Source organism: Gamsiella multidivaricata (genome assembly GCF_025024155.1).
Source record: "Gamsiella multidivaricata strain RSA 2152 chromosome Unknown BC939scaffold_6, whole genome shotgun sequence".
NCBI lineage: Eukaryota > Fungi > Mortierellomycota > Mortierellomycetes > Mortierellales > Mortierellaceae > Gamsiella > Gamsiella multidivaricata.
In genome coordinates this window covers 666,047-691,472 of record NW_026251714.1, presented here as the reverse complement: position 1 = coordinate 691,472, position 25,426 = coordinate 666,047, and the positions used below count along the sequence as shown (strand labels likewise).

Here is a 25,426-nt window from a genome sequence, read left to right as displayed (position 1 = left end):
GGCGGTGAGTGATTGAGCCAAGTGAACGATGAACAAGGGCTCAGCAAGAAGAACAATGGCATAAGCCAGAAAGAGCAGAAAAACATAGATAAAGGCCCAACGAAGAAGGAGCAAGACCAGAGATACAGGGAGGCAGCGGGAAAGGCATAAAGGAATAATAACAGAGAGAGATAGTTGAGCAAGGATACCAAGAGATAGATGGAAAACGGGCTGGGTTTTTTTTAAAAAAACTAGAGGAGAGAACTGAGGAACAGAAGGGAGCGACGATGACTCGAGGATGAACAAAAAGGAAGTAATGTAAGCGAGTATGACGAGGTCGTTACTCTAGATGGAAAGGATATGGTGCTGTGAATGAAGGACGATAGACTGCCTGGGTAGAAAATGAAGCGACGACATGTAGAGGTTTCCGTAAGGTACCAAGGAAAGGGTAGGCGACGCGGAGAGAGCGTAGACGAAGGTAAAGGAGAGGTGACAACGACGAGGACTGCTCAATTCTAACACAGGACGCCCCCATGCGGCAGTTGATATACGGTGATAGGTTTGATCTTCAAAAAAAGTTCATGGGTATGAGATCACCCTAGGAGACACATACGAATCCTTGCACTGGTATCTAAGAGTAAACAGTATGAGAGGTTTATTCGGGATAGGTGGGGCTGCGTGCAAGCGTAGGACGCCATGAAGAGCCATCGGGTCTGTTGTCCTGAGATCCGCTCGGGCTTCACATTTCTAACACTCGTATCACAAAACAAAAGTAAGTTAGCCCACCATGGCGTCGTTTCATCAGCACCAAAAACGTGCATAATACAAAGGGGCTTCCCTCTCCACATGCAATCTGTGAGGCATCAGGTTATCGCCAATGGGCGTACCCAGAGGCGGAGAGCGCTGGGCAGTGGCTGAAAGGAGACAACCCGTATGGATGCGCAGCAAAAAGACGCTGCACATCCCACCCTCACAGACACATTAGAAGCAAAGGGGTGAATAAAATGGATTTTACACCAGAAGCCAGGCTAACGCACCTTCTGAGAGGCATATTCACCAAGGTCTGGATGAATACGCGATTAATAATCATGGCTGTACGATTTGGAGGAAGAAGAGTATAATCAGTGAAAGAATGTGCAACTTTTATAACAGCAGGAACAATTGTGTTAAATGCGTTTTCCTCGGTTGCCACTTGGCCGGATTCTCACCTTCCGGCCATCAATAAGAGTGCGGAGTAAAGTGCATTGTTCGCCATGAAGAGCGGAGGTGGATGGAATAATAGGAAGTAGCTCGTCTCTCGCCCAAATGACGGCATAGAAGGCACCTCTGCATGGGCTTCAGCACAAAGTACTATCAGGTAGCCCTCGGTGAGAACCTTGTAGTCTCTAACTTTGATGCTCGTTCAGCGGAAACGGCTGCGTTTTCTAGTATGTTTTACCGAGGTAGCACTGAAAAAATCATATCTCGGCCTACAGAGGTACTTCAGCGACACGCATAGTACCGTTAGGCAAGGCTTTGGAGCGCTGGCGCTCGAAAGCCTCTAACTCTGATATAACTGTTATTAGTTTTCCTGAGGACCACATCGCATGTTGTTCATTGAAAACAGCAAGAAAGGTATTATTTAGGCCATAGACCCGATTTTTAGGCTAAACGCGTTGGAATAATCTATTTGACAACCCGGGTTGTAACTCTTATTTGGCAACCCCTGCACAAATCCCATGTAAAACAAGACTCGTATCTTTTGCGAATTCCAAGTCGAAACAACGCGGCGAGAGGTTGAGAACTATTCCTTCCTCCACCTGGCACCCCATGCAACCTTTTGCGACCTTGGGAGAAGCCTTCTTCATGATGGAAAAAAGGATTTTATCGATGACGGACTCAGCGATGACGATCTAGCTTAAAGAGCCGGGGCCAGGTACCATAAGGACTACTGGCATAATCGACATTTAAAAAATGTTGGCCTTACATGGAGTTAGTATAGGGGTTGCCAAATAGATTGTCCCAAAGGCGTTACATGGATTTCCTGCGGAGATCGACTTCCATGCTTGACGTGACAAAAAGGTATTGCGTCAACAGCAGGATTTGAACCTGCGCGGGAGATCCCATGAGATTTCGAGTCTCACGCCTTAACCGCTCGGCCATGTTGACCATAATTATTATCATCTCAAATCTCCTATATATCTTATTTTGTATACGTTCTTTAAATGCATGTCTCTCTTTAAGTGCATTTATTTTCTCTAAGTGCATGACTGGTCAGGGCAGGCCCGATGGCTCAGTTAGCATACTGGTCAGGGCACCTCCCTTGTAACGCGAAGGGACCAGGTTCGAGCCCTGGTTAAAGCACAGTAATATGTGCTACGCATAGAAATTTATTTGGAGCATGAGTCGGGCGTACTACCCCACTTCAGTTATGTGGGTTTCCTTTCCCCGGCGACCCCCACATTGAGTGGCACTACCCCATGTAATCGTTGTGGGTTTCCTTTCCCCTTCCTTAACGCTTGACAAAATGCTCAGAATAAATTTCGCCCTTGCGCTAGCCTCCGGACTTCGAGAGGCGCTGGTTCAGAACTTCCCAGCTATACACCGGGGTGTACAAGTTATTCCACTGCACTGGCAGCATGCGTCTTAGCTACCCCTGCCGGGGTTACAGGTATAAGTTCAAAAGTGAGTAGGCCCACTTTATAATAGGCTAATCTGAGCTCACATCCAGTGACCTCAGGTGGAGGAAAGACGGGACGAGGAGGTGGAGGAAATGTTACAATAGTAGAGGATTCGGCTCGCAAGCCAGTAGAACGGATTCCGTGCTCTCAAGAAACCAAGACCATCTCCCAGATGTACAGGTTGCAATTGGAGAGATGGTCTTGGCAGATTTGCAGGTGAGGAGCCTGCCAGCTAGCCGAGCGGATCGCAGGAGAAAGACCTCGGGACGCTTAGGGAGGTTACAGTGAAGTTGTTGGAGATGGTGCGACTGCCACACTAGAAGATTTAGGGCCAGATAGACACAAGTCTCAGAGACTATTCACTAGGAAACCAGCACTGATTGTTCTCTGTCGGAGGCCATGTTGAATAAAAAAAAAAAAAAAAAAAAAATTCTCTAAGTGCATGTCTTCTGGCGACTGTGGATCGGTTCTGCTTTGGTGGTGAGGACAGCGATAGTAGATCTTTGCTAGTTAGTCTGATAGATTCGCAGAGTCAATTGACTCGAGAGACATCTATGGCTTCAAGGCCTTTGCGGACCACGCGTCTCGTGCTCATGTGGATTTATGTTAATAATAAATAAAAACCTGCATGGCATCTACCCTGAGGCAAGAAATCAACGACACCGCGGATGAGAGGGCACTGCAGTATTATTTTTGACAGCAGCGTTTAGACGTGATGGAGCGACTGAGAGAATACCGCTTATATAAAATGTCCGAGGACTACGGCTAAAGGATAACCTTCGCGCACAACAGGCCACGTAGGCAGCAGGAGCCATCGGCACGCCACTCATGCGGTTGTAGATTCTAAAACCAAGGATCCGTCGCGGCGCTAGTCGGGGCAGGCAGTACGCTGCTTATTTTCTGTCCCACCTGTAGGTTTCCTTCAGGTCATAGTTAATAAGTCCCATGTCTATGAGGGTTCCCGTTAATAATAATAAAAAAAGCACCCCAACTCACCGATCTGAAAGTATATCAGGAAAACGCACCGAAGGACCTAAACGTGCCTGCTCTCAGTCTTTTTTTTTTTTTTTTTTTTTTTTTTTCCTTCAGCTCTCTCCACGGCTGTTTCTTCCTGCCTGTTCGCTTTATACCCTCCGCAATCGATTTATGGAAAACCTCATTCATTCTTCGACCAGTGCATCTGTGAACCCCTAAATACTAACAGCTTCAGTAAAACAATCTAGTTTTATTATATCTTTGTGAGATATCAATTAATGTCACGCTAGAGCTTGGCGGGGCCATGCTGGTTGAGGATGGGAACGATGTATTCTTTGTAGCCATCGACGACTTCTGTCTGGTTAATTTCCTCCCTTTGCGCACTATCCCAGAGCCGCTTATAGGCATCGCCATCCGCACTGCCGAGAGCACTGCCGAGATAGTGATCCGAAAAGTCAAAAGCGTCAACGAGTCCGACGACATCATCTGCCAAGGCCTCCTGAAGACTCTTGATCTGCTGGCGGAGGGTCTGGCACTGCTTTGGTGAGAGGTAATAGTCCTCAAGATAGTCTCCCAAGGACGTCTGGATTGTGTGCAGCGCGAAAAGGTCTGAGAGACGCTTCAGAACAAGAATCGTTTCGGGTGACCGACCCTGTTCCTTAGCCAAAGTTAGGGCCTCGATCGCGGATCTGGCTAGGACATATTGCGAATGGGCATGGCACAGTCTCCAGGATTCAAGGTTGAGATCGCTCCAGACAACATTCTCCTGGAAGACAGCCAAGCCGAGGTCGGCAACAAGGCGGCCAGCACGGTGTTCAAAGGCGGCCAACTGGACTTCGGCCTTCAGCCAGTCCGACGCATCCTGGACAGTGCAGCGCTCGGCCTGGAATGCATCCTGATCGATTGTCTTGATGACATACTTAGAAAACGGTGTGACCTTTTCGGGGTCCGTCGTCGCGACCTTGATCTGCTTTAACAAATACCTTGCCGACTGTTGAGTCAACAAGAAGTTGTCGCCCTATTTATCGTACAAATATAAAAAAAAAAAAAGGCATTAGATGTTTGCTTCTTACTAATCACTGGATTGCCCTGCATACTAGGACATACCTCATAGGTGTTGGAGGGAACGTAGGTGGCCCAGAGATGGGAGATGCCGCTAAAGTACGAGTAGCCGTGTCCGCCCATTAGTTTTCTGCAGTCCTCGACACCTGTGGCTGCCATGGTGGTACAGGTACTCTTGAGACCCGAGCTGATGGCGTGCACTTCTGCGAGCGAGGAGATGTCGCCGCCCATGAGTTCCGACAGCATACTCTCATACATGCTGCGCATCTTATTGCCAGCAGCCAGGATCGCGTAGATCTGAGCAATCATAGGGAACAGACGGGCCTGGACCATGGGGTAGTTGATGACCTGGGTCTCTAGGTTTGGGTTGGCAGCGTCCTTGCGACTAGTAGGCACATGGAACTGGCGGCGCACTGTTGTGTAACGAGTCGCAATGGTTACAGCGCGGGCAAGTGTCAAAGCTGCCCCGCGAACCATATGAGAGCGGAGCAAAACCATCGAACCATACGCAAGCTACAATGTATTGCAAGCAACCATTGCAGCGTGTCAATAAAAGAACAAAACAGATAGACCATCTAGATTCAACGGCTGGAAGAGCGCAGTGCTGTAATGCTGTACCTTGCTGTGGGGCGGCTTGATATATTGTCCGTCTCGGGTCACTTTGGCAAAGCGCATCAGCATATTTTCCCGAGGAATTGCGTAGTGTTCGAAGCGGACAACTAGTCGTAGCGAAGCAAGCCAGAAAAGTTAGGCTGGGGATCCCTCCTTCTCTTCCACTTCTACTTCTACTTTTTTTTTTTTAAAAAAAAAAAAAAAAAAAAAAAAAATACCAGGAGTATGCATGCCACAAAAAAAAACCTACAGCCGTTATCGATTTTGGAGAATCCGCCGTATGCTTTGGGTCCGATGTCTCCGACCTTGACCCCAGGGAAGGGACGGTGGTCCTTAAGCGAGCGGAGTGGAACGATGAATCCGTGAGCCCCATAGTCCTTTCCGTCGATGATAAGACGTGCCTGGATGAGCGCATGGGTCGCAATGGCTCCGAGACCGCCAATCCACCACTTGGAAGCTGTGAACGAGGTGCTGTGGATGATCCACTGGTCCGCGTCCTTGTTGAGCGTCGCTGTTGTCTCGAGCTGCGACAAGTTACCTAGGCACCAGAAGTAGGGTGGTAATCGATGTTAGTTTGTAAAATCCTTGACGAACTGGATAGATTGTTCACCTTCTAGGGTGGCGACTTACTGCCATGACCGAGCTCAGTTTGCGCGTAGCAACCGATGATCTGATGCTTCTCTGCTAAGGGACCCCAGTACTTGGCCTGCTCGTCTGTTCCCTGGGCATAGATGATAGGGACGAAAGCTGTTTCATGGAGTCCGATCTAAATGTTGTAAACACAGCAAAAAGAGCGGCTTATATGTCAGGGGATAGTTGCTAATTGCACATGTCGGAGAACAAGGAGACATAGGTCAAGTTCACAAGTGAACTTACAGGCAAGAGTTCATCCGCAAAGTCCATGCACATCAGAAACTCTTCCTGGGTGAGGTTGTGCTCTTCCTTGAGCTGGTACAGACGTAGACTCATGGCCAAGCCCTGTTTCACGTCCTGGACTCGGCTCAGACCCACTCTATGGTTGATTCGAGCAAGATGAGACGATGGGACGAGATGAGCGATGGTTCGATTGTCAGGCTTTTTGGAGGCTGATAGGCTGATGTATGCACAAACAAACGCTATGGACATTCACTTGCCTGGCCTCGTTACTAAAGACGGGGTCGTTTGCTACTAAATTAGCAAGCTTCCTTCGTCTGGCAATCTGTGCATCTGAGCCGTGGATGTATCGAGTAAGGTCAGCAACAGGGAAGCTGGTCTTTGCCCTGGCAGCAGCGAGATCCTTGGTGGTTTGCGTTTGCGCCATTGGTCAGGATATATATCTTATTTTGTTTTTTTTGATGCTTGAAGGAGAGTTATGTGTGCGAGCAGTTGGGGTAAGAAGAAGGGTCGGGTCAGGGTGCTAAGGGAGAAGAAGAGTAGAAGAGGAGTAGAAGAAGAGAGATCGGACGCAAAGGACAAAAGAAGGTTGCGTCCCAACCCCGGCTCGCTTGCGACTTCCTGCTCGGCTCTGCATCGATGGTCAATTGGACTATGGATACCACACATTCCTGTGCTGCTGCATATTTGTTTTTGTTTTTATTTTTTTTGTGCACAACAGCGAACCACGAACCGGCCTGTTTGTACTCTTGTATCCGGATGATAAAACAGCCTCATAACAGGTGGTACATCAAGATATCCCACGTCGACTGACAGAGGCGCCCACCGAGCCGGTCTTGAAAGTGTACAGTACACACTGGTGCAGGGTGTGGGGAAATAAAACTTGGATTGGGAGAGAGAAGTTCAACCGTCAAACCACAATTTAGTCTATAGCCTGCGCTGTGTTTTAGATTTTATGATGTAGAATGTAGAGTGTAGAATGTAGAATAACTAAATAGATAGGCATGATTACCCGACATTTGCAACAACGAATAAGCCCCTAGCGGCAGACGACCTCGTTCATAGGCGAGTTGAGCCACTCATCCATCTCGATGCAAGCTGTCATCGGTCGTTCATCGCTGGAGACCAGTGTGTCGACACCAGAAGAGGACCGAGAAGGGGTCGTGCGAATGTTGAGAACAGGGATCTCCAGACGCAACTGCCTGGACAATGACTGGTCATAGCTTATGGGTGGCACATTGGCCCAGAGCATCACATCGCCTGCAGATCCTTCTATCATTATGGACATGAAGTTGGTTAGACGGGGGCTCGAAATAAATAAAAAAAAAGATTAACTACTGCCTACTCTGCTCACCGATGCGGTTCCGCTTATAATGATAGACAGCGGAGGAATAAAACATCCAAAAATGACCATTGTTCTGGTCATTGAGGCAATTCGAGCAAGGCTGGGTGACATGGTACCCTGCAACCTGGCCGCTGTAATGACAATACGATTCGGAATTGATAGAATTCATAGCGTCCGTCAGTCAGTCAGTTTGTGTACGTTCGCGTCCCTATTGAACATTGCCCCGTTGCTTATTCCTCTCACCAGCCGAGGCATGCGCTGTCTCTGATCCGACAGGCGCAATGGCGAACTTGACGATCCTCATTTACGAGCTGGAGGCCAGCTGGCGGCATGTCTGTCGAGTACAGCTCCTTGGAGTGATCGCTGAGCATGACAGCCTTCATAGCGCGCAAACACAGTGGACGAATGCAGGCTGCACATGCGAGTTGGTAGACCGGCTGACTGAGAAATGCCGGTCGTGATTGGTGTCCCACAGCAGCAGAGACAGCGCTTTCCCCCATGCGCTGTTGCTGCTCTTCCAGCTGTTGGAAACGCTGATATTCCTGATGGTGCTCCTGTGGGTGCCTTTGCTGAAGTCGTGATTGTGGCCGCGAATGCAATCTTTGGTGAGCGTTCTGAAGAGCCCGTTCTGGCGGTGCCGTCCACTGAAGTGGTTGGGGCCCACGTGGGCGATGCGAGGGCTGATAGGAAGATTGATGTTGTTCATTCTGGAGCCTACTGAAAACCGAATGTTGCTGCTGCTGTGGCAGAGCCTGGTCCTGGCGGTATCCTCTCGGCGCTGCAGAGTTTCCATGGCGCGTTGCTTCCTCGGGCGACGTTACATGGTCGTATGGGGCTTGATCAAAGGACCAGCTGCGAATGGACGTATTTGTTGTCCTATCGGCAAGATGATCATCTACGACCTCGCGACTGCTATTGTCGTCGCCGCTCTCATCCTCTCCTTGTTGGCTGACTTCACTTTGTACTCTGTTGACATCCTCATCTTCATTTTCAAAGGAGAACTCAGCACCTTGTCTAATCAAGGCATAGCTGCCTTCCGAGCGCCTTTGTCGAAACTGTGCTCTTATCTCGCCAGGATGATTGGTACGCGACACGGAGGGGGAGCGGTAATCCTCATAAGGTCTCAACGAGTGCTAGTAACGCAAGGATAGAATATCGATGGTCATTACCATACACATGCTGTCGTGATTGCATGTTTGAGTGTCTTTCATAAAGACACTCACCTGAGATGGAGACCGTGTTGAGGACAGAGAAGTCTCGGGTGGAAAGCCTCCCAAGCGACTCAGGTTCTGAGAAACGTTCAACGACCTCCGCAGGCTGTGCGAGCCATCCGAGAACCGTACCGAATTTATGCGGGAGGGCTGGGGATCTCTGGTTGGGAGACTGAGATCGAGCCATTGTGAGCTACGGGATCGCAAATGCTGCTGTGGATCGGGCATAAAAGGCGTGTTTCCGTGAGAGGAACTAGACGTGTGTTCGTTTTTTTTTTTGGTGGCCACCAATCAACGATCGGTATTTGATGACCCTAGAATCTATGCGAGACGTTTTGTAGGACGCGAGGAACGACGAGAACGGCAATAGCAGGGTAGGGTTAGATGAGGAGTAGTGGTGTGAATGGTAAGAGTGATAGTAGGATAGCAGGTGTAAAGGAAAGGAAAAAAAGGCAATAGCAAGGTTGAATGAGAAGAGAGGTATGTGGATTTCATTCGTCCGCGCGATCCTTCTTGCACCCTCCCCCCTCCCAAGCTCAAGACAACCCTTGGTCACGATCCCAGCAAAGTGAGGGCGAGACCCTATGTATTTACACATTATCAAACCAACGGTGTGTTTATGTGTGTGTGTGTGTGTGATTCTAGTTCACTCATCCAGGAAGCCGTTACTCTTTCTTCTACACCGATACATGGGCCATTTCGGTTCATTCTGAACCACACCGCTATCTGTTGACAAACGCATAACCTGCAATAGTAGCTACGATAGCAGGTAAACAGTAAAGTATGTTTTCTTCTTTCTTTTCTGTCTTCGTATCTTAATGCCTATAATCAAATTGTCTAGAGGGCGTGCTACACTACCGCTGCATGATTCACAGTCGGCAATGATAGACCGATATCTGCCTGTGATGATATTAAAGATGCTGGATGAGAGGACTCGGACGCTGAGGTTGGTGTTGTCAGGGCTGCTTGTGTTGCTGTCTGCTGTTCGCTGGGCTGGGGTTTGACACCCCAAGCACAATAGCAATTGGCATAGCACTTGTGTGTCTCGTATTCGATAAAGACCCTCTTAACCATGGCCTCGTACTGTGCGTCGTTCATTCCTGTCGATTCCTTGATCCAGCCCCTCAAACTCGACCAGAGTCCTGCAGAGTTTTCCCTCATCAACTGGCCGACCTTGGCTCCCCAGGCGCCTATGGGAATTGATGCATGACAGGCTTTGACCTCATCAAGACCAGCGTCACGGAGCAGGATATCCATTTTCTTGGCGACCTTGGTGTCAAATCCCTTTGAGATGCAGAACTGTTCGAGCACTTCCAGAATCTTGGCGAGTTCAGGTCCATTGGCGTTCGATAGGATTGGGATCTCTGTGAGCTCGACGGTTCCACCGGGTTTGGTGACGCGGACAAGTTCCTGGATGATGAAGGGCCAGTCCTTGGCAGGGTAGGCGAAAATCATGAATCGCTGGTAGACAAAATCAAAGGTGTTGTCCTCGAAGGGCAGACCCTGAAGAGCATTGACGACCTGAAACCGGCAGTTGCGGGGCCGGATTTCTGTGGGCCATACGGCTGATATATCGATTCCAGTGAAATTTGTTTCTGTGTACTCTGTCGACATTTCTATAGGCATGCATGAGGGCGTTTTTGTAGATGCATTGAATTAATATAAAAAAAAGGGGCGCCAGGGTGCAGAACCAAGTCGACAACGGGCGAGACGAAAGAATGTGTCGCACTTACCAAGGATCCATGTGCCCGGACCACAACCGACATCTAGGACATCTTTGTGGATCTTGCCGTCGAATTTTGCGCGGGTATTGCCACCGAACGCATGGCGAATGACATAGTGCTGCAGGTGAAGTCTACACAGTACGCACGTATCGCATACAAAGTGTGTTGTTAGTGAGCAAGAACGAAAAAGCACGAGGGACGCCGCTTTTCATTAACTTTACGAAATTCTTTTTGGCAAGAGATGGTGAAATACAAGGTTTTACGTACCTGTCCATCTCATCGATATCGTTGGGAAGCATGTAGACGGCGCCTTCGGTGTTGTGGTAGCGTCTTCCGTCAAACCAACGGTAGTTCTGGCGGCCGTTCTTGCCATTGGATGCTGAATGGACAGTGGTGGTGGCCCGTTGGTGGTAGAAGCTCTCGTTGTTGGCAGTTGAAGCGATGACTGAGGGGGCGTGTCCATTGATACCGGGGATCTGCTTGAAATCTTGGGGGCCGCGTGTGAAGGTGTTGCTCTCGAGTGCCTGTCGGGCAGAAAAATGTTCTGCCAGCTGTTGCTCGCTCAGGTTCCTCTGGTACTGTCGCTGGAGTTCCTGCTGGGTCATCTTTGGCTTCTTTTGCAGGCGCCCCGGCAATGATGACTGACTGCTTCCCATTGAATGTGCTGTATGGGATGTATGTTATAGGGATGGATGCGGGTGTTCAAGTGGAGTGTTCGATTGGACAGAAGGATTGGGTCTATGTCGGCAAGCGAGGATGGGCAGGGGTAGCTGAAGAATGGGGTGATAGGGCTGGAGTATGCTTGTAGGATTATGGAAAGAAGAGTATGTAGAGTAGTATTCAGGTGGGGAGGGGAGGGAAGGGGATGGAGTTGGAAGATGATTAAGATGATGCAGAGGAGGGGGAGTAGGAAGCGAAGGGTGGAGCGTGAAGCAGTGGGAAGGCGTGGAGACGTAAAGAGGCGTGATGTAATGACAGTAATAGCGAACAGGGATGAATGAAGGATGAGGAAGGATGAGGAATGAATGGAGAAGAATGATGAAGTGTGATGAAGAAGGAAGACGATGATTGAAAGGAGCCAGGGCTGGGGAGGGGGAGCGGGGGAGACCAAAAAAAAAAAAAGAGCAGAGGTCAGACCAAAAAAATAAATAAGAGGCTCTCTCTCTCTCTCTCAAAGAAAGAGATTATGACGAAGAAGACAATTGGGGCCTGGTTCGGCTCTTTGCAGCTTTGTTGCGTGTTTGGGTGTTTGTTTGAGTGTTTGGGTGTCTATCCCTTCTGTCCATATCCCTCTGCTGGACTATGGACCGGTCTGCAGTATGAAGTGGCAGAGACAGAGAGACCCAGAAACAAAAGGCCTTTTTGTTGTTTCATTGTTTCTTGCATTCTTGCATTCTTGCATTCTTGCTTTCTTGCTTTCATGCTTCCTTGCTTCCTTGCTTCCTTGCTTTTATGCTTCCTTGCTTTTGTCCGTTCTTGTTTGTTTTCTTGCTTTTGTTTGTTTCGTCCCTCTGCTGGCTGCACATATGTGCACATTCATATCAGGGGGCAGCTCTTTGCTAGGGCGGGGTTAGACCATGTACCCGCCTGCTTAGGGACGGGGGACTGCATCAGTCAAACATTGCCCATAGACTAGTCTATGCACTCACCCACCTTCGTTGAGCGGGAAACACATCTCCTTCCTTCGCAACACAGTTTACGTACATGCCGTAGAGGACAATCGAAACCCAAATCACTCCATACAAAGACCTTTCCCGCCAATTCCAACAGAAACAAAAAAATAAAAAAATAAAAAATTCCTCCCCTCCTCCCAATGGTCGCTGTAACGCGTTGTTTTTCTAAGAAGACAACACAGACAACACAGACAACACAGACAACATGGACAAGTGCACGTAAAAAATAGCTCCAAGCGACTACAGAGTAGAGTCTGTTATAGTAGCAGAAAGCGTCGATCTTGCCCAATCGCTTTGTACCTCCTTCTTTTGATTTCCCCTCCCTTCTCCCCGCAGCAACAAAACAAAAACAGCCCTGTCAAACATGCACTGCGTAATCTGCTGCAGTAGGTTCATAACATACAGCTTTTTTTTCACACAAATCTCTTCCAGGACAGGGGATAGGTTCTATCTATACCCATTTGGCCCAGAGTTCATAATCAGCAGTGTAGATGCATAAAGTACATGTACTCTGAACTCGACGGAATCCGAGACGTCTTAGTTCCGACCCGTTTCTGAGCAATCAATCTGTTCCAGAGCAATAAAGGTTCACCTCAGATGAGATTGGCTAAGGGTTGCGATCTAATGATCCAATAGGATCCTGCATCTCAGCTCATAGAGCACTCCAAGGAAATCCTTAGGTTGGTCAAAGTAAAAGTGAGAGGAGAGAGCTGCATGCACATGTACATTCAAACACAAGCTAGATATGATAATGCAAATGATGATGTGAATGAGCTCGAAAGAACCCAAAAACAAGACAGTGCGTCATGTTGCCGGATACTTCTATTTTAATACATACAGGGTCTAACGGAGAGGGGGAGTACATGTACATCGTTGGGGAGGTCTGTTTGTTAGGCAGCCGGCGGCCAGTTGTTGTCGCTCGTGTAGGCATACATCGTATACATACTCGTGTCCTTCGCATACCGCTCAATGTAGTATGCCACAACTGTTGATCGGATCGCCACCACCGTACCCGGACGCATCACAACCCGCTTGCCCAATTCTGGAATGCATAGATCGCCTCCGATAAAGTCTCCACATGCAACTATCCAGCAGAACCCATGCTTCGTATGCGTCTTGTCATGATGCAGCCGTGGCGACACATCCATCGCCAACGCTACCGTCGCCACAGCATCGAACAGTCGAGGAGTCCCAAACTGCAGTCCATGGTACTTTTCGTACAGGGTCGGAAAGAGATACTTGAGGTGTCGGGCAATGATTACCTTCTCCACCATCTGAATTGCCCGAATCAGTCGCAGCAAACGACCCCGCGTAGACGACTCCACATGAAGATCCTGCGGCGCTGGGCTGTAATGTTCCCCATGTTTCTCGCCAGACACTGTGTTGCAAGTTGATCCATGACTGTGCAAGTTCGGCACACTTCCTGGAACCACATCCTGTCCCGCCTTTTGTTCGTGGACTTGATAGTCAGTGTGATATGCCGGTGCATCGTGCACCGTGCATGTTTGGTGGCCTTGATGCTGGTGATGATGGTGATGATGATGATGATGGTAATGGTGGTGATGCGTCTGCGACGTATTTGGAGAGTGTGATGACGAGGTCCCGTCCATATTAGCGACCGGAGTTACAGAGCGTGGATAGCTGCAGTTGTTATTGGCGGGTAGGTTCACATCGAGGTTTGATCCCAAGACCGTGCCTCCGCCAGCAGCAAGTGTCAATGGTGTCTGAAACGGCGGCTATACAAAACGCAAGCGATGGATGTTAAAGGCCAATGTATATGTTCGGCAAGACCTTCAGCCATTTGGCAACACATCCAGACGTGTGAACTTACATAGAGTCGTGTTCCCTGACCAGCAGGAGCCCTGACTCGCCAATGGCCAAAACGCAGCACTCCTGTCTGATGCGATTGTCTCCAAGAGGGCCGCCATCCATTTAAAAAGCCATCTCCGCTATGTCCACGAACAATGTCGTGCTCCTGAAAGTCCCTGCAGCATGTTTCCAATTTCTGTAACAGTGGCGTATCTAGGCTGGAAGGTGGCCAAACATGCAAAAGGACTTGACGAGAGTTGCCCTCCGCTGATTGAAACTCATGAAACTCTCCCACAGGCTCCAAAAACTCGCTTGATTTTCGACTGAACTTGTATGGCGAGTTGGGTGGGAGCGGGTAAAGAACCGCTGGCGGCGGAGGAGTTGAGCCGCGGTACATGTGCCGTATTGGTGCCGTCGGTGCAGGAATGTGACCACTCATCCCAGCAACAGCTACTGCACTAAAAGAAGCAAAAACAGAAAATACTTGGTGTGTTAGAAAAAAAATTGTGCCATACTTGGGATTGACGATCTGCTGATCATGTCCAGAACAAGATCGGCGTTGATGAGATAATTCTGTCATACCTGTTGAAAAGTTGTGTCTCTCCATAGCTAGTGTTATCCGGCTGTGTCGCGAGATTGGGATCGTGTTGCAGAGAGCCTCTGGGACGAGCAATATGCCGCTTGGGCTTGGGTAGAAACTCGCTGTACCGAAGTGAATAGTCGCCATGGCCGCCCCGTCGATGCTGCATAGTACTAAAGTTCGCGATGGCTGCCGCCGCTGTCGCCATAGCCTCGACAATGACTGGCTTCCATGCCCAGCCGTACTTTTCCAAGCATAGGACCGACTTCGGATCGGGACAGAATTTGCAACTGAGCTGTGCTGAGGCGTGCATGAGTGTCGAGTGTAGTGTGTCGTGCTCCTGGTCATCGTCTAGAGCATTCAATGTGCTGTTACTGTCACAGTTGATCATGGATGTATCTAGGGGCTCTACGGCGTCTGAGTATATGACATCGCGAGCTATACTGTTGTAATCGGTGCCTTGGCTGGTTGATATAGGGAGAAGCGATCCTTGACGCTGCAGTTGCTGCTGTAGCTGGCGGACATTCTCCTCAAACTCTACTTGCTCGCGTCTCAGCTCCATGAGGATGGCCTCCTGTGATGATAAAAAGTCATCGTGTTCATATACATCCAGATCGTCCCCGAAATTCTCACAGCCGCTGTCACCGGCCTGATCCTCATAGCTGTCGACATTTTCGTTCTCATTACCCTCCGATTCTGAAAAGTTGGGCGGTAAGTCTTCTAGGTCGGGGTCTTCATCATACAGAGTGTCCTGATGGTGATTGGAGTCGGCACCTTGGCTGTGTGGACTCTGTCCAGCAAAATCAGAGTACAGGGCCTCAATGAATTCCGTCTCCATTGAAGTTGTTGGCATCACTTTCCTATCGGCCCTGGTGTACTCGATACCATTGAGTGCTGTCGAATGATGCATGTCCCGGGGGCCGAACTTTTCCAGGGTCGTGTTGTGCTCCGAAGCTGAGGGTTTATCCATATTTGTTCCTGATCCCGCCTTGGAGGTGTTGACCGCCCCTGGATGCCCCTGATCCAGAGGCGAGATGATGTGCGTGACTAGACCGTCCTTGACTGAAGATTCCTTTGCCCCATTAGCGCTACCATTGGCGGACTTTTTTGATCCTTTTGAATTCCTGGCCTTTGATTTCATAGGTTCTTAGAGCTGTTTTTGGGAAATGGAGGATGGAGGAGAAGAAGAGGATATTAGTGTCTAATCCATTCAAAGTGTTAAAATATAGAGTCGCCTTCCTTCCCATCAGGCAAAATAGTGTACCTTGGCGACAGGCGGGTGCATTCGCAGGGGCGGGTGATGGCGGTGCTTCCGAATATGATTAAGGCTAGGTAAATCGACAGAGAGATCTGTATGTGCCTGTGTGTGTATGTGTGTATGTGTATTTGTATGTGTGTTTGTATGTGTGTGTATGTCGGCGCCATCCCCCACCCCGCTCCTTTTTTCATCAGTTCCCTTCACTTCAACCAAAAGGGCACTGCAAGCCACACAGTGGAGATATCTCCAATGCCCAAGAGCTGTGGAAAGCACAATGCACATCCAGAGCATTTGAAGCTGTCCGCGATACTGGTCCTGCCTTCTTATGAGAAACACACCTGTCTTCCATCGACAAAGGGCCTCGTCGACATCAGAGCCAGCTTCTTGTGTCTCGCTCCATAGCATCGAAGACATGCAGTTGTGCGGATATGTCGTTCCCGTACCTCTTCTAAAGCGCGTTCGTCATCAGCAATGGCGACAATTGGCCCGCGGCAGCTTTTCGGAGACGTGCTTATTAAGTAGATGCATGGTGTATACATACTACGAGGAAGTGTATTAGTCTATATATTAAGAACGCAGGCACGCGCAGCAGCATTCCATCGACAGGTGACTTGCCGAGGGAAACGCCCTTTGGAGTCGAGGTTCATGGTGGCAATGGACTCATTCCTCCTTTCCTCCTTACTCTTTTTTCTTTTTCATTCATCCGCTCTCTCATTACCCTCCTCTTCACTCCTGTCGCTTCTTCCCTGCCTGACGTTAACTAGCCTATCTTGTGCCCATATAAAGACTACAAATGGTGTTGCTGCAGTTCCATCCTTGGGCCTCGGCAGTCGAGGCACCATTCTGGCAGGTCCTAACCCAGCGCAAAATGGATGTCTTCAAACTCGACGACTCGCACAGGCCTATCCTGGGCTACTACACCACAGGGCAGCAGGTTCGCGTACCTGGCAAAGACACGTCGGTGGCCTTGCCTGCAAGACTCTGTCTTGGAACTGGGGCCTTTGCAGATAATCATGAGCCTGACCATAATCAAGCGAGCAGGTATGTCTATACAAAATGGGCACAGCTTGACTGAATTGGATTGCAGATGGCCAACCTTTTTTTTTTTTTTTTTTTTTTTTTTTTTTTGGATTTCCTTGTAGAATTCCTGCCTTCACTTATCCTGCTCCGGGCATTGTCAAGAACACAAACACAATTGAGGATTTTAAGGCTATTGATAAAACCGCGCTCTTCAAAATGACAGTGGACCAGGTCAGTCGTCGTCCTCTTCCTTTTCAGTGGAAGCAATGCGTGGGTCTTGAACAAATCGACAGCTCTTATCGCTTTTTTTTTTTACTCTTACCTAGATCTGGGACGACATCACGTCCGGACGGGCAGCACAGGACCCATCACTGCTCAACAAGTTTCTGCTCGTCACGTTTGCGGACCTCAAGAAGTTCAAGTTCTTTTACTGGTTTGCATTCCCGGCCCTTCAGGCGGATCCTGCCTGGACGACGGATTCGATGCAAGAGATCACCTCTGTTTGGTCGCAGGCGCAAATCGATAGCTTGCGACACCAGGTCGACCAGTACCGACAAAATCATCCACCTTCTCAGTCAGGGTTTTTCCTCGTTAAGGAGGGTCAGAATGAAGTTTCGGTCGCGCGCTTGCAGGATTGGGATGAGTTTTTCGCTGACTGCGAGCCAAGTCGGGTACATGTTGACCTGGGAGCTAAAAGCTGATATTTGTATGTATTGGGCTCATCTTGTTCTTCCTGATTATACTAATTCACTTCCATGGTACCGTAGATGATTATTGGATTCGCCGATCCATCTTCGCTAGATAGCCACCCGGGATGGCCATTACGCAATCTTTTGACTCTGATAAATCATCAGTGGAAGGCCACAAGCGTTCGTGTGCTTTGCTTCCGCGAGGTTCCTGGAAAACAGGATATTAGTGCCAGCAAACTCTTTACTACCCAAGTCCCGACCTATGTTCCTACCACAGGTATAGAGCGTGAAGTAACTGTGAACCCTCCCATACTTCAATGTGACGACAATTTCCAATTTTTTTTGCTTCTGATATTTATTAGCTTGTCCAAAGGCAGTTGGATGGGAAAAGAATGCTCAGGGAAAACTCGGTCCACGTCTAGCAGACCTCGCTCCGTTGATGGACCCATCACGACTGGCGGATACGGCTGTAGATTTGAACCTGAAGTTGATGCGATGGAGACTATTACCTGATCTTCAGCTGGAAAAGGTGCAGGAGACGCGATGCTTGCTTTTGGGAGCAGGAACGCTTGGTTGCTATGTCGCGCGTTCGCTGTTGGGTTGGGGTGTCCGCAATATCACATTCGTCGATAATGCCAAGGTTTCATTTTCGAACCCAGTGCGTCAGCCCCTGTTTGATTTTGAGGACTGTCTAGAGGGAGGCAAAGACAAGGCGATCACTGCAGCTGCGAGTTTGAAAAGGGTGTACCCTGGTGTAGTGAGTATTCCATTGGAGTGGTTGCCTAAGCACGGCGTCCAGGGTAGTTGGGTGTTGTCGAAGGCTCTTAACTAATGCACGCATTTCCTTCTTTTTCGAACATGAAATTTGAAGAATGCTGTAGGCTACACAATGTCGATACCCATGCCAGGGCATCCTATTAGCAGTCAATTGTACGAAAATGCTCAAAAGGACGTGGCCAAGTTGGAGGATTTATTTAAACAACACGATGCGATTTTTTTGCTCATGGACAGTCGTGAAAGTCGATGGCTCCCGACGCTTTTGGGCGCTAGGATGAAAAAGGCACGTATTGATGCGGACGAAATTGCTTGAAATTTAAAGAACCTTTTAGAGAGAGAACTGACAGAATTGAGATCTTTGATACCGGTATTAGATTGTCATCAATGCTGCGCTTGGATTTGACACTTTTCTTGTGATGCGTCATGGCATTGGTCAGGATCATGAGCACCATGCTTCCAACAACACTACACCATTGGGATGCTACTTCTGTAACGATGTCGTTGCCCCAACTGATGTAAGCAGGCTGACAGGCGTGATATCGTTTGAATATGCGTGCTATCTGTTGACACCAGTATTGACTGCAATGCATTTTGTATATCTGAATAGTCGTTGTCTGACAGGACGTTGGATCAACAATGTACGGTGACTCGGCCTGGTCTGTCGGCGATAGCGAGTGCTATGGCTGTAGAGATGATGGTTTCTCTCTTGCACCATCCTGACGGGTGAGTAAGCTCCATTGTGCCACATTTGTTCCTGGACAGCTTTTGCAAAGAAAGATTCGCTAACATGAGGTCGTGATATCTTTTTTTTTTTTTTTTTTTTTTTTGGATAGTGTGAGGGCACCCGCAGACAAGGCTGACGACGAAAGCCAGCAGGAACTCGAATCGCAAGAGAAAAAGGGTTCAACGCTGGGCCTGTTGCCACACCAGATCCGTGGGTTCCTGTCGCGGTTCAAGAACTTACTGATCTCAGGGCAGGCCTATGATCGATGCACGGCATGTTCGGACGCAGTTTTGAGTTCGTACGAGAAGGAAGGGTTTGGGTTCTTGGCCAAGGTGTTTCAGGATGCAAAGCACCTTGAGGACTTGACGGGATTGACGAAGATGAAGGAGGAGAGCGAGGATTTGGATATGGAGTGGGCTGAGGATTCGGATGAGGACATGTAGTACACACTTCTCTATATAGTTCCTTTTTAAATATATGAATATTGTACAAGTGCGATCTATGTACAAAGTGTATTGAGTTGGAGAGAGGGAGAGGGAGAGGCAGTGTTTATTACGATATATGTACGGTATAGCATCCATTGGGATAGCAGCCTTCCACCCTCACTCGCCCACCTCTTTATCCGTATCTTCTGTTTCGTCCTGCTCGAGCTCAGCCAGACGCTGCTGCAAAACCTTGACGTTCTTCATTCCCTCCAAAGCTGCGAACTTGCTTCCGCCCCTGGCCTTGGCCACGGTGTCAGTCTTCAATCTCTGTATATAGTAGGTCAGGTGGTCCTTGTTTGTCGTCGCCAGCATTTGCTCCATGGTTGCGTCGGGACCGAGCTGTCCGTCGTCGTTCTTTGATAGGGTATTATCGTCCTTGGAGTCGCCATCATCACCTGCACTGGTGGTAGTGGGTTTGTTGGAGACTTTGTACTTGGAGTACATGTTTGGGGCGCTATCGCTCCGGCTGGTGACTTTGCGGACTTGCAGCATACGGCGACGGGCCTGTTCTTCGTCATCTTCATGGTCATCGTCGGTTTCTTCATCATCATTAATGGAGTTGACAGCTGGGACAGTAGGAGTGGGTCCAGAAGGAACTAAGGTTGCAATTCCTGTAGCGTCCGAAAGAGTTGCAGCGGTGATAGAGACCTTTGCATCCAATGAGGCCGCAGCCTGTTTTTTCTCCTGTTCCTGCTCGTCGACCCCATCCTTCTCCTCGTCCTCGTCCTCATCCTCATCCTCTTCCTCGTCATCATCGTAGTCGTCCAGGAGCCCGTCCTCGTCCTCATCGCTTGAGGCCATCTCTAACAAGATCTCTTGCCACCGGGCCTCGAGAGCCTGGGCGCGCTTCAGCGCAATTGCAGCGGACCGCTTATCGCCCTTATTCATTCGCGTGGTAGCATAGGTTTTTGCCTGCTGGACGTATTGCCAGAGCTCATCCGGGTTGGAAATCTGGAGAAGTTGGGAGAGTGGGGTTGAGATTGGTAGGAGCTTGGGTTTGTTGCTCTTATTTGGCTTTGGCTTTGGCGCTGGCTCAGGTACTGGTTTGAACGATGATTCTTCCTCGACTGTAGCAGTAGCGGATTCCTCAGGTATAGGTGCTGGGTTGGGCTGGAACGGCTCGATGCCGCGAGCAGGTGGGAATCCCTGTGTGCTCGTGGGAGTTATTGGTGATTGCGGGATAGGCAAAGACATGATGGCCTTGCTGTTCTCCCACAGCGCGTTCAATGCATCCTCACGCCCCTGATCCGCCTCCGGTGTGGTCGTCTCCGGATTTTCCTGTTCTTGTTCCTGTTTCTGAAAATCCTTGTCCTCCTGATCCTGATTGCTCTTCAAAAGCGTGGCCAGATATCTTTCCTGATCCTGCTCTGGAACCGAAAAGGCGTCCGAGACAGTGTAGAGCGACGTGGTTTCCTTGCGCTTCGGGTTCCACCAACGCTTCTTGGCCTGCTGGAACGACATTTGTTGAATCGTCAGATCATTGCCCAACACGACCGCACTCGATCTCGAGGACGCGAATGAATATCTGTTCGCCCCATTATTGCCACCAGCGATATTGCCTATATTCTCGTACATGCCGATCAGACGGGTCTCGTTGGCATCATAGGATGAGTTTGTACTGGTGCTGGGTCGACCGACTGTGCTGGTACTGAAGATGCTGGATCGGGACCGGTTAGCCTTGAGGGAGCTGAAGGGTGAGGTAGGTGAGGAGATCGACTTTTGGTCTTCTTTGATCGCGGTCATTTCCAGCTCCTTCTCTTTCTTCTTTTCCTTTTTGGATCGCTTGCTATTTTTCTTCTTCAGACCCTTGTCAGAGAGAACCTTCTCGAAGGACTCGAGTTGACTGACCCAGGAATCCCAGTTGTCGAGCGCGGCTTCTTCATTGCCCTCCATATCGTAGTCAATCAGCTCCTCCACAGGCTATAACATTGCAGAGAAAAACGTATAAATGTCAGTAACGGCAACGTAACCAATAAATTCTGTCGTTCAGCAAGGAGAAGGACAGATACTAACCATGACAAAGCCGATGATCTCTCGGCTCTCCGGAACCTCGACTCTCTCCATGAGCGGTCCTTCTAATTCTTCCTGATACTCATAGGGAACGTATTCGTCACTCTCCCTTTTCTGCTTACTGTCCTTCGAGTGAGCTGCTGCAACGACATCGATCGCCTTGCGCTCGTTACTCTGGATCGAGCTCTTCCTCGTTTTGTCGCTGTGGACAGACTTGACATCCTCGCCAAGGCTAAACCCTGTCTGATTAAACGTCGGCGAGAGTGGCAGGGTCTCGTCGAGAGACAGTTTGCTTCCGCTCTTCTTGACCTTGAACATGTTGAACGGCCGGTTCTTAGATTTTTTGACTGGTTCCGGGGCGATGGTCATGATGTCTTGATTTCCGGCGATGGCTTCAGGCGCATTCTGCGGCTGTAGCTGTAGGTCCAGTTCTGGTGTCGCAGGCGAAGGGGCCTGGGTCGGTGTTGCCATGGTGTCCTGCTTCTTTGGTGGTGGCGTATACGTTGTTCTGGGTGCATATGCAATAGGTACAAGTGCCTTGGGCGTCTGCGCAGTCTGTAGGGGCAGTGGTGTTGGGGAATGCAGTGCATCCGTCGACGAAGACATTGGAAACGGCTCTGGGATCGACGGCGAAGCGAGCTGTTGTTGCTGATGATGTTGCTGTTGACTCTGCGAGCCTGAACTCTCGCCATAATAATGTAGCCGATCGTCCATGAAGGTTCCATCCAGGTTTGGGCCGTGAGCGTCATAGGGTGTCCTTATGTCATACTCTGATAGCGAGTCCTTCGGTGGAAGGATCATGGGTAGACTGTTGGGAGGGATGGGCGTATCGGATGAGGTTCTGTCCTCCTCCATCGCGAACTGCGTACTCATGTCCACTTCGTCTGCCTTTCCCTTTCCCTTGTCCTTGTCCTTGTCCTTGTCCTTGTCCTTTTCCCTATCCTTATCCTTGCCTTTATTCTTCTTGCGGGGAATAGACGATCCACCTCCAAAGAGTGCCTCATCCATCAATTTAGCGACTTCATCAAACGTTTCAGCCGGTCCGTCCTTTTTCTTCTTCTTACTGAACCATTTGTTCCTTGATTTCGCCTTTTCGCCGTCGTGTGGCTCCTCAGGTTCACCGGTACCACGCTGGTTGAGATGCTGGAGTTCCGGAGCCGATCCTGTCTTTATCAAGCTGGGATCAACACTATAAGGCGAATGCTGTAGTTGAATTGTGTGATCGAATGGTGTCTGCTGATCGTACTGCTGCTGGTGTTGTTGGTCAAACTGGCCCCCAGTATAATATGGGTCGCCATACTCTTGCTGAAAGCTGCGGTCATTTGAGGTGAACATGTTGGTTTCTTGAACGTAGTAGTCCGCCTGATTCACAGTACCCTGAGAATAACCGTTCGGCGAGAATGTCGGTGCAAAAGGTTGCTCGTTAGAATAAGACGATGTCTTGTGGGTGAGTGCTGGCTTCGTTCGTGACTTTTTCGTTGAATCTTCTACAGAGACAATCGCTGGAGAGGCCTTGGTCAAGCCGGCATCCTATAGTCGCATTAACACAAGTTCATCTATTGTTAACCGACGATAAAGTAATCAACAAGGCAGCAAACTACATACTGGCTTTTTTCGCTGCATTTTACCTTGCCCTCAAAAGCGCGCGCCCGTCCTTTGGTGTCCGCGATATAATATGGGTCGACATCGCCATCCTCATCATCGTCATAATACCGCGTTAAATGTTCATAATCCTCTATTGGAAATGGGCCATCTCCTTGATCGACAAACCAATCGGCGTGCTGCTGTGAATACAAATCCTCTCGATCGGTCGGATCAACGAGATTATTGAGTTGAAACGAAGGTCGCTGAATTTCAAGCGGCATCGACGGGACCGAAGGCGGCTCATGATCATTGGGAGACTGATAGGGGCCAGAGCCCGCTGTCTCTCCGGCTGAGAAGGATTTTGATTTCTTTTTGCCGAACGGTCGCCAGCGTGAGGATTTTCCAGACGTGGGTGGTAGCTCCTGCGGCTGTTCGGTGGTTTGCGAGGTTGGAGGAGTGGGCGAAGGTGTATGTGCGATGAAGATGGGTGAGACAACGACCGGCGGAGGACTTGGAGAGCTGGTTGGTGCGGTGTGGGGCGGCGAGATGTACCCACCGTTGCCGGATTGTGAGTAATCTCCATATGAATTGTATGAGCCATATAAATTACCATTGCCATTGCCATTTCCATTGCTGCCAGAGTTGCTGTAATTCTCCTGCACGAAGTCTAGTGGTTTTGGAGCAGAGAGCTGAGTCTTAGATCTCTTCTTTCCAGATGTCCTTAATCCTTTATCACGGTCATCCGTATGCGATGGCTGCTGGGCTGTTGCTGGTGGCTGAGATGTAGGTGGTTGGTACTGCTGGTACTGCTGGTACTGGTGTCCATAAGGGTCCTGCTGGCGATAGATATCTTGAGTGGGATATTGATCTTCGTGTCCGTAGGGGACTTCCCTGCCATTTGGGAGAGAATAGCGGGTCTCCTGAGATTGACTCTGACTGTGATTGACCGAGGTCGAGTTCGAGGATGAGGACGAGGATGGCTGATTCGTCTTCCCCGTAGCCCCCGCCTTTAACTGGATGACCCTATCGAGATAGATCGCTTGCTATGTATGTGTTTACATCAGAACATGTGTGGAGAAAGTGGTGAGTGCGAGTGTGGGGAAATAAGGACGGGGTTCAGATCAGTCGGTGCCTGAAATTTAAGGATCAGAAATATCCCCCATTCACCCGGCTCAGGGACCAGTTGGACTTTGATAAAATGTATTTGTATCCGAGACAAAAAAAAAAAAGAGCATACAAGCGCACATGAAAAAAGGTAGAGACTGAAAAGTTGTCTGAACTTACGATGGCAAGCATCGATTGCTTCTTCTTCTCGCTCCCGCATAGAGGGATGACACGCCCGAGATCGTTGGCAGCTTGGGCATATAGGTTCGCTGCGACTGTGCTCTCGCCGAGCTCGTCCAGCTGAACAGCCTGCTGAGCCTTGACCAAGGCAGCATCGAATATGCTTCTCCAATTGCTATCGGCCCGAGTTTCTGGTTGGCCAGCTGGACGCGATCGCTGGATCACTTGGATGGGATGAGCAGGAGAGTATGAATCCCTTGAGTCGTGTGGTTGTTGTTGATCTGGAAGATGATGCTGTTGGAGGTGAGAGTGGTAGTGGTGGTTGAGGAGGCTGAGAGAATGGACTGGCTGGGTTGGATGACCAGGCGGGGGAGGTGGAGGGACTGATGGGAGGTTGCTTAGTGTTGCAGACCTGCGACTCCTGCCATGAGCGGAAGTCATTTGAAAGGATGTGAAAGAATGAGTAGAATGTGGGTGATGAGGGAGGAGGCGGGATGAGAAAGGACACGGGTGCGGACTAGAAACGAGTGGAGTGGAGAAAAAAAAGAGAGAAAAAAAAAAAAGAGAACACTCCACCGCGATAACTGGAGGTCCATTAAAAGGAGGGTATGGGGCGAGGATCTTCCTTAAGGCTGCCGAAGGAACGGGAAACAAGCAGTGGGTGAAGGAAAGCGAAGACGGACCAGTCGCGCTCCACCACCGACAAAGTTGGCTGTGGAGGGTGTGGTTGGAGATGCATACATACTTTCTTGTCAGTAATGAAAAAAAAGGCCACTTTACGCGGAAACATCAACACGCGCCCTGCTCATCCTCATCTTCATCCTCCCATCTCTCTATCTCTCCTCCTTTCGTTTTTTCATTCCGCCGAAATGGCTCTCCTGCTCCTCTACCCTGGTCCTATTCATGGTTGGTTCGTTGCGTCCGACCTCACATTTTCATTTGTCTGCAGCAGGATGGGTTGTAACACGCATCTAGTGCTTTGTTTGTTGTGCAAAAAAATAATCCCTTCTTATGAATCCCATCTGTCTGACTATCTTGCTTACTAGGTGGACCATATTCACTACAGGGAAAGCCGCTCAATTGATGGGTCCA

The 25,426-nt window shown here is 49.4% G+C and overlaps 9 protein-coding genes, 1 non-coding gene and 1 pseudogene across 11 annotated transcripts; 5 read left to right on the top strand and 6 right to left on the bottom strand.

The window, feature by feature from the left end:
• Positions 1-2,046: 2,046 nt before the first annotated feature.
• BC939DRAFT_t28 lies at positions 2,047-2,127 on the bottom strand. Its single transcript has one exon. It is a non-coding gene; the product is annotated as a tRNA-Ser (tRNA).
• A 122-nt stretch (positions 2,128-2,249) lies between these two features.
• BC939DRAFT_t29 lies at positions 2,250-2,322 on the top strand (annotated as a pseudogene). The gene has a single exon. The product of its transcript is annotated as a tRNA-OTHER (tRNA).
• Positions 2,323-3,851: 1,529 nt separating this feature from the next.
• On the bottom strand, positions 3,852-6,783 carry BC939DRAFT_439022 (acyl-CoA dehydrogenase/oxidase C-terminal). Its single transcript, XM_051553914.1, has 7 exons — positions 6,422-6,783; positions 6,165-6,300; positions 5,919-6,054; positions 5,539-5,826; positions 5,295-5,395; positions 4,722-5,189; positions 3,852-4,632 (listed from the first exon to the last, which is right to left on the bottom strand). The coding sequence occupies exons 1-7, from the start codon at positions 6,586-6,588 to the stop codon at positions 3,901-3,903; spliced, it is 2,028 nt and encodes a 675-aa protein (XP_051416558.1). The 5' UTR covers positions 6,589-6,783; the 3' UTR covers positions 3,852-3,900.
• A 712-nt stretch (positions 6,784-7,495) lies between these two features.
• BC939DRAFT_392463 (protein FAM72) lies at positions 7,496-8,006 on the bottom strand (the record flags this gene model as incomplete). The annotated part of the gene is made up of 2 exons (XM_051552028.1): positions 7,496-7,637; positions 7,750-8,006. The coding sequence occupies 2 exons, from the start codon at positions 8,004-8,006 to the stop codon at positions 7,496-7,498; spliced, it is 399 nt and encodes a 132-aa protein (XP_051416557.1).
• Positions 7,888-8,847, top strand: BC939DRAFT_261033 (uncharacterized protein). Its single transcript, XM_051551063.1, has one exon. The coding sequence runs from the start codon at positions 8,100-8,102 to the stop codon at positions 8,655-8,657; it is 558 nt and encodes a 185-aa protein (XP_051416556.1). The 5' UTR covers positions 7,888-8,099; the 3' UTR covers positions 8,658-8,847.
• A 533-nt stretch (positions 8,848-9,380) lies between these two features.
• BC939DRAFT_439014 (S-adenosyl-L-methionine-dependent methyltransferase) lies at positions 9,381-11,561 on the bottom strand. The gene is made up of 3 exons (XM_051553913.1): positions 10,709-11,561; positions 10,451-10,572; positions 9,381-10,333 (listed from the first exon to the last, which is right to left on the bottom strand). Exons 1-3 carry the CDS (start codon positions 11,095-11,097, stop codon positions 9,567-9,569), a joined length of 1,278 nt encoding a protein of 425 aa, XP_051416555.1. The 5' UTR covers positions 11,098-11,561; the 3' UTR covers positions 9,381-9,566.
• Positions 11,562-11,730: 169 nt separating this feature from the next.
• BC939DRAFT_439012 (uncharacterized protein) lies at positions 11,731-12,307 on the top strand. Its single transcript, XM_051553912.1, has one exon. It carries the CDS (start codon positions 11,761-11,763, stop codon positions 12,013-12,015), a length of 255 nt encoding a protein of 84 aa, XP_051416554.1. The 5' UTR covers positions 11,731-11,760; the 3' UTR covers positions 12,016-12,307.
• A 549-nt stretch (positions 12,308-12,856) lies between these two features.
• Positions 12,857-15,931, bottom strand: BC939DRAFT_439010 (uncharacterized protein). Its single transcript, XM_051553911.1, has 4 exons — positions 15,768-15,931; positions 14,506-15,656; positions 13,946-14,381; positions 12,857-13,850 (listed from the first exon to the last, which is right to left on the bottom strand). Exons 2-4 carry the CDS (start codon positions 15,642-15,644, stop codon positions 13,005-13,007), a joined length of 2,421 nt encoding a protein of 806 aa, XP_051416553.1. The 5' UTR covers positions 15,645-15,656; positions 15,768-15,931; the 3' UTR covers positions 12,857-13,004.
• Position 15,932: 1 nt separating this feature from the next.
• Positions 15,933-16,432, top strand: BC939DRAFT_439009 (uncharacterized protein). Its single transcript, XM_051553910.1, has one exon. It carries the CDS (start codon positions 16,087-16,089, stop codon positions 16,318-16,320), a length of 234 nt encoding a protein of 77 aa, XP_051416552.1. The 5' UTR covers positions 15,933-16,086; the 3' UTR covers positions 16,321-16,432.
• BC939DRAFT_439004 (uncharacterized protein) lies at positions 16,433-19,469 on the top strand. The gene is made up of 9 exons (XM_051553909.1): positions 16,433-16,802; positions 16,904-17,012; positions 17,108-17,452; positions 17,549-17,747; positions 17,833-18,227; positions 18,342-18,530; positions 18,622-18,762; positions 18,855-18,970; positions 19,081-19,469. The coding sequence occupies exons 1-9, from the start codon at positions 16,555-16,557 to the stop codon at positions 19,412-19,414; spliced, it is 2,076 nt and encodes a 691-aa protein (XP_051416551.1). The 5' UTR covers positions 16,433-16,554; the 3' UTR covers positions 19,415-19,469.
• Positions 19,470-19,500: 31 nt separating this feature from the next.
• On the bottom strand, positions 19,501-24,908 carry BC939DRAFT_525546 (uncharacterized protein). The gene is made up of 4 exons (XM_051561321.1): positions 24,335-24,908; positions 23,095-24,093; positions 21,470-22,996; positions 19,501-21,376 (listed from the first exon to the last, which is right to left on the bottom strand). The coding sequence occupies exons 1-4, from the start codon at positions 24,773-24,775 to the stop codon at positions 19,574-19,576; spliced, it is 4,770 nt and encodes a 1,589-aa protein (XP_051416550.1). The 5' UTR covers positions 24,776-24,908; the 3' UTR covers positions 19,501-19,573.
• Positions 24,909-25,426: the final 518 nt, after the last annotated feature.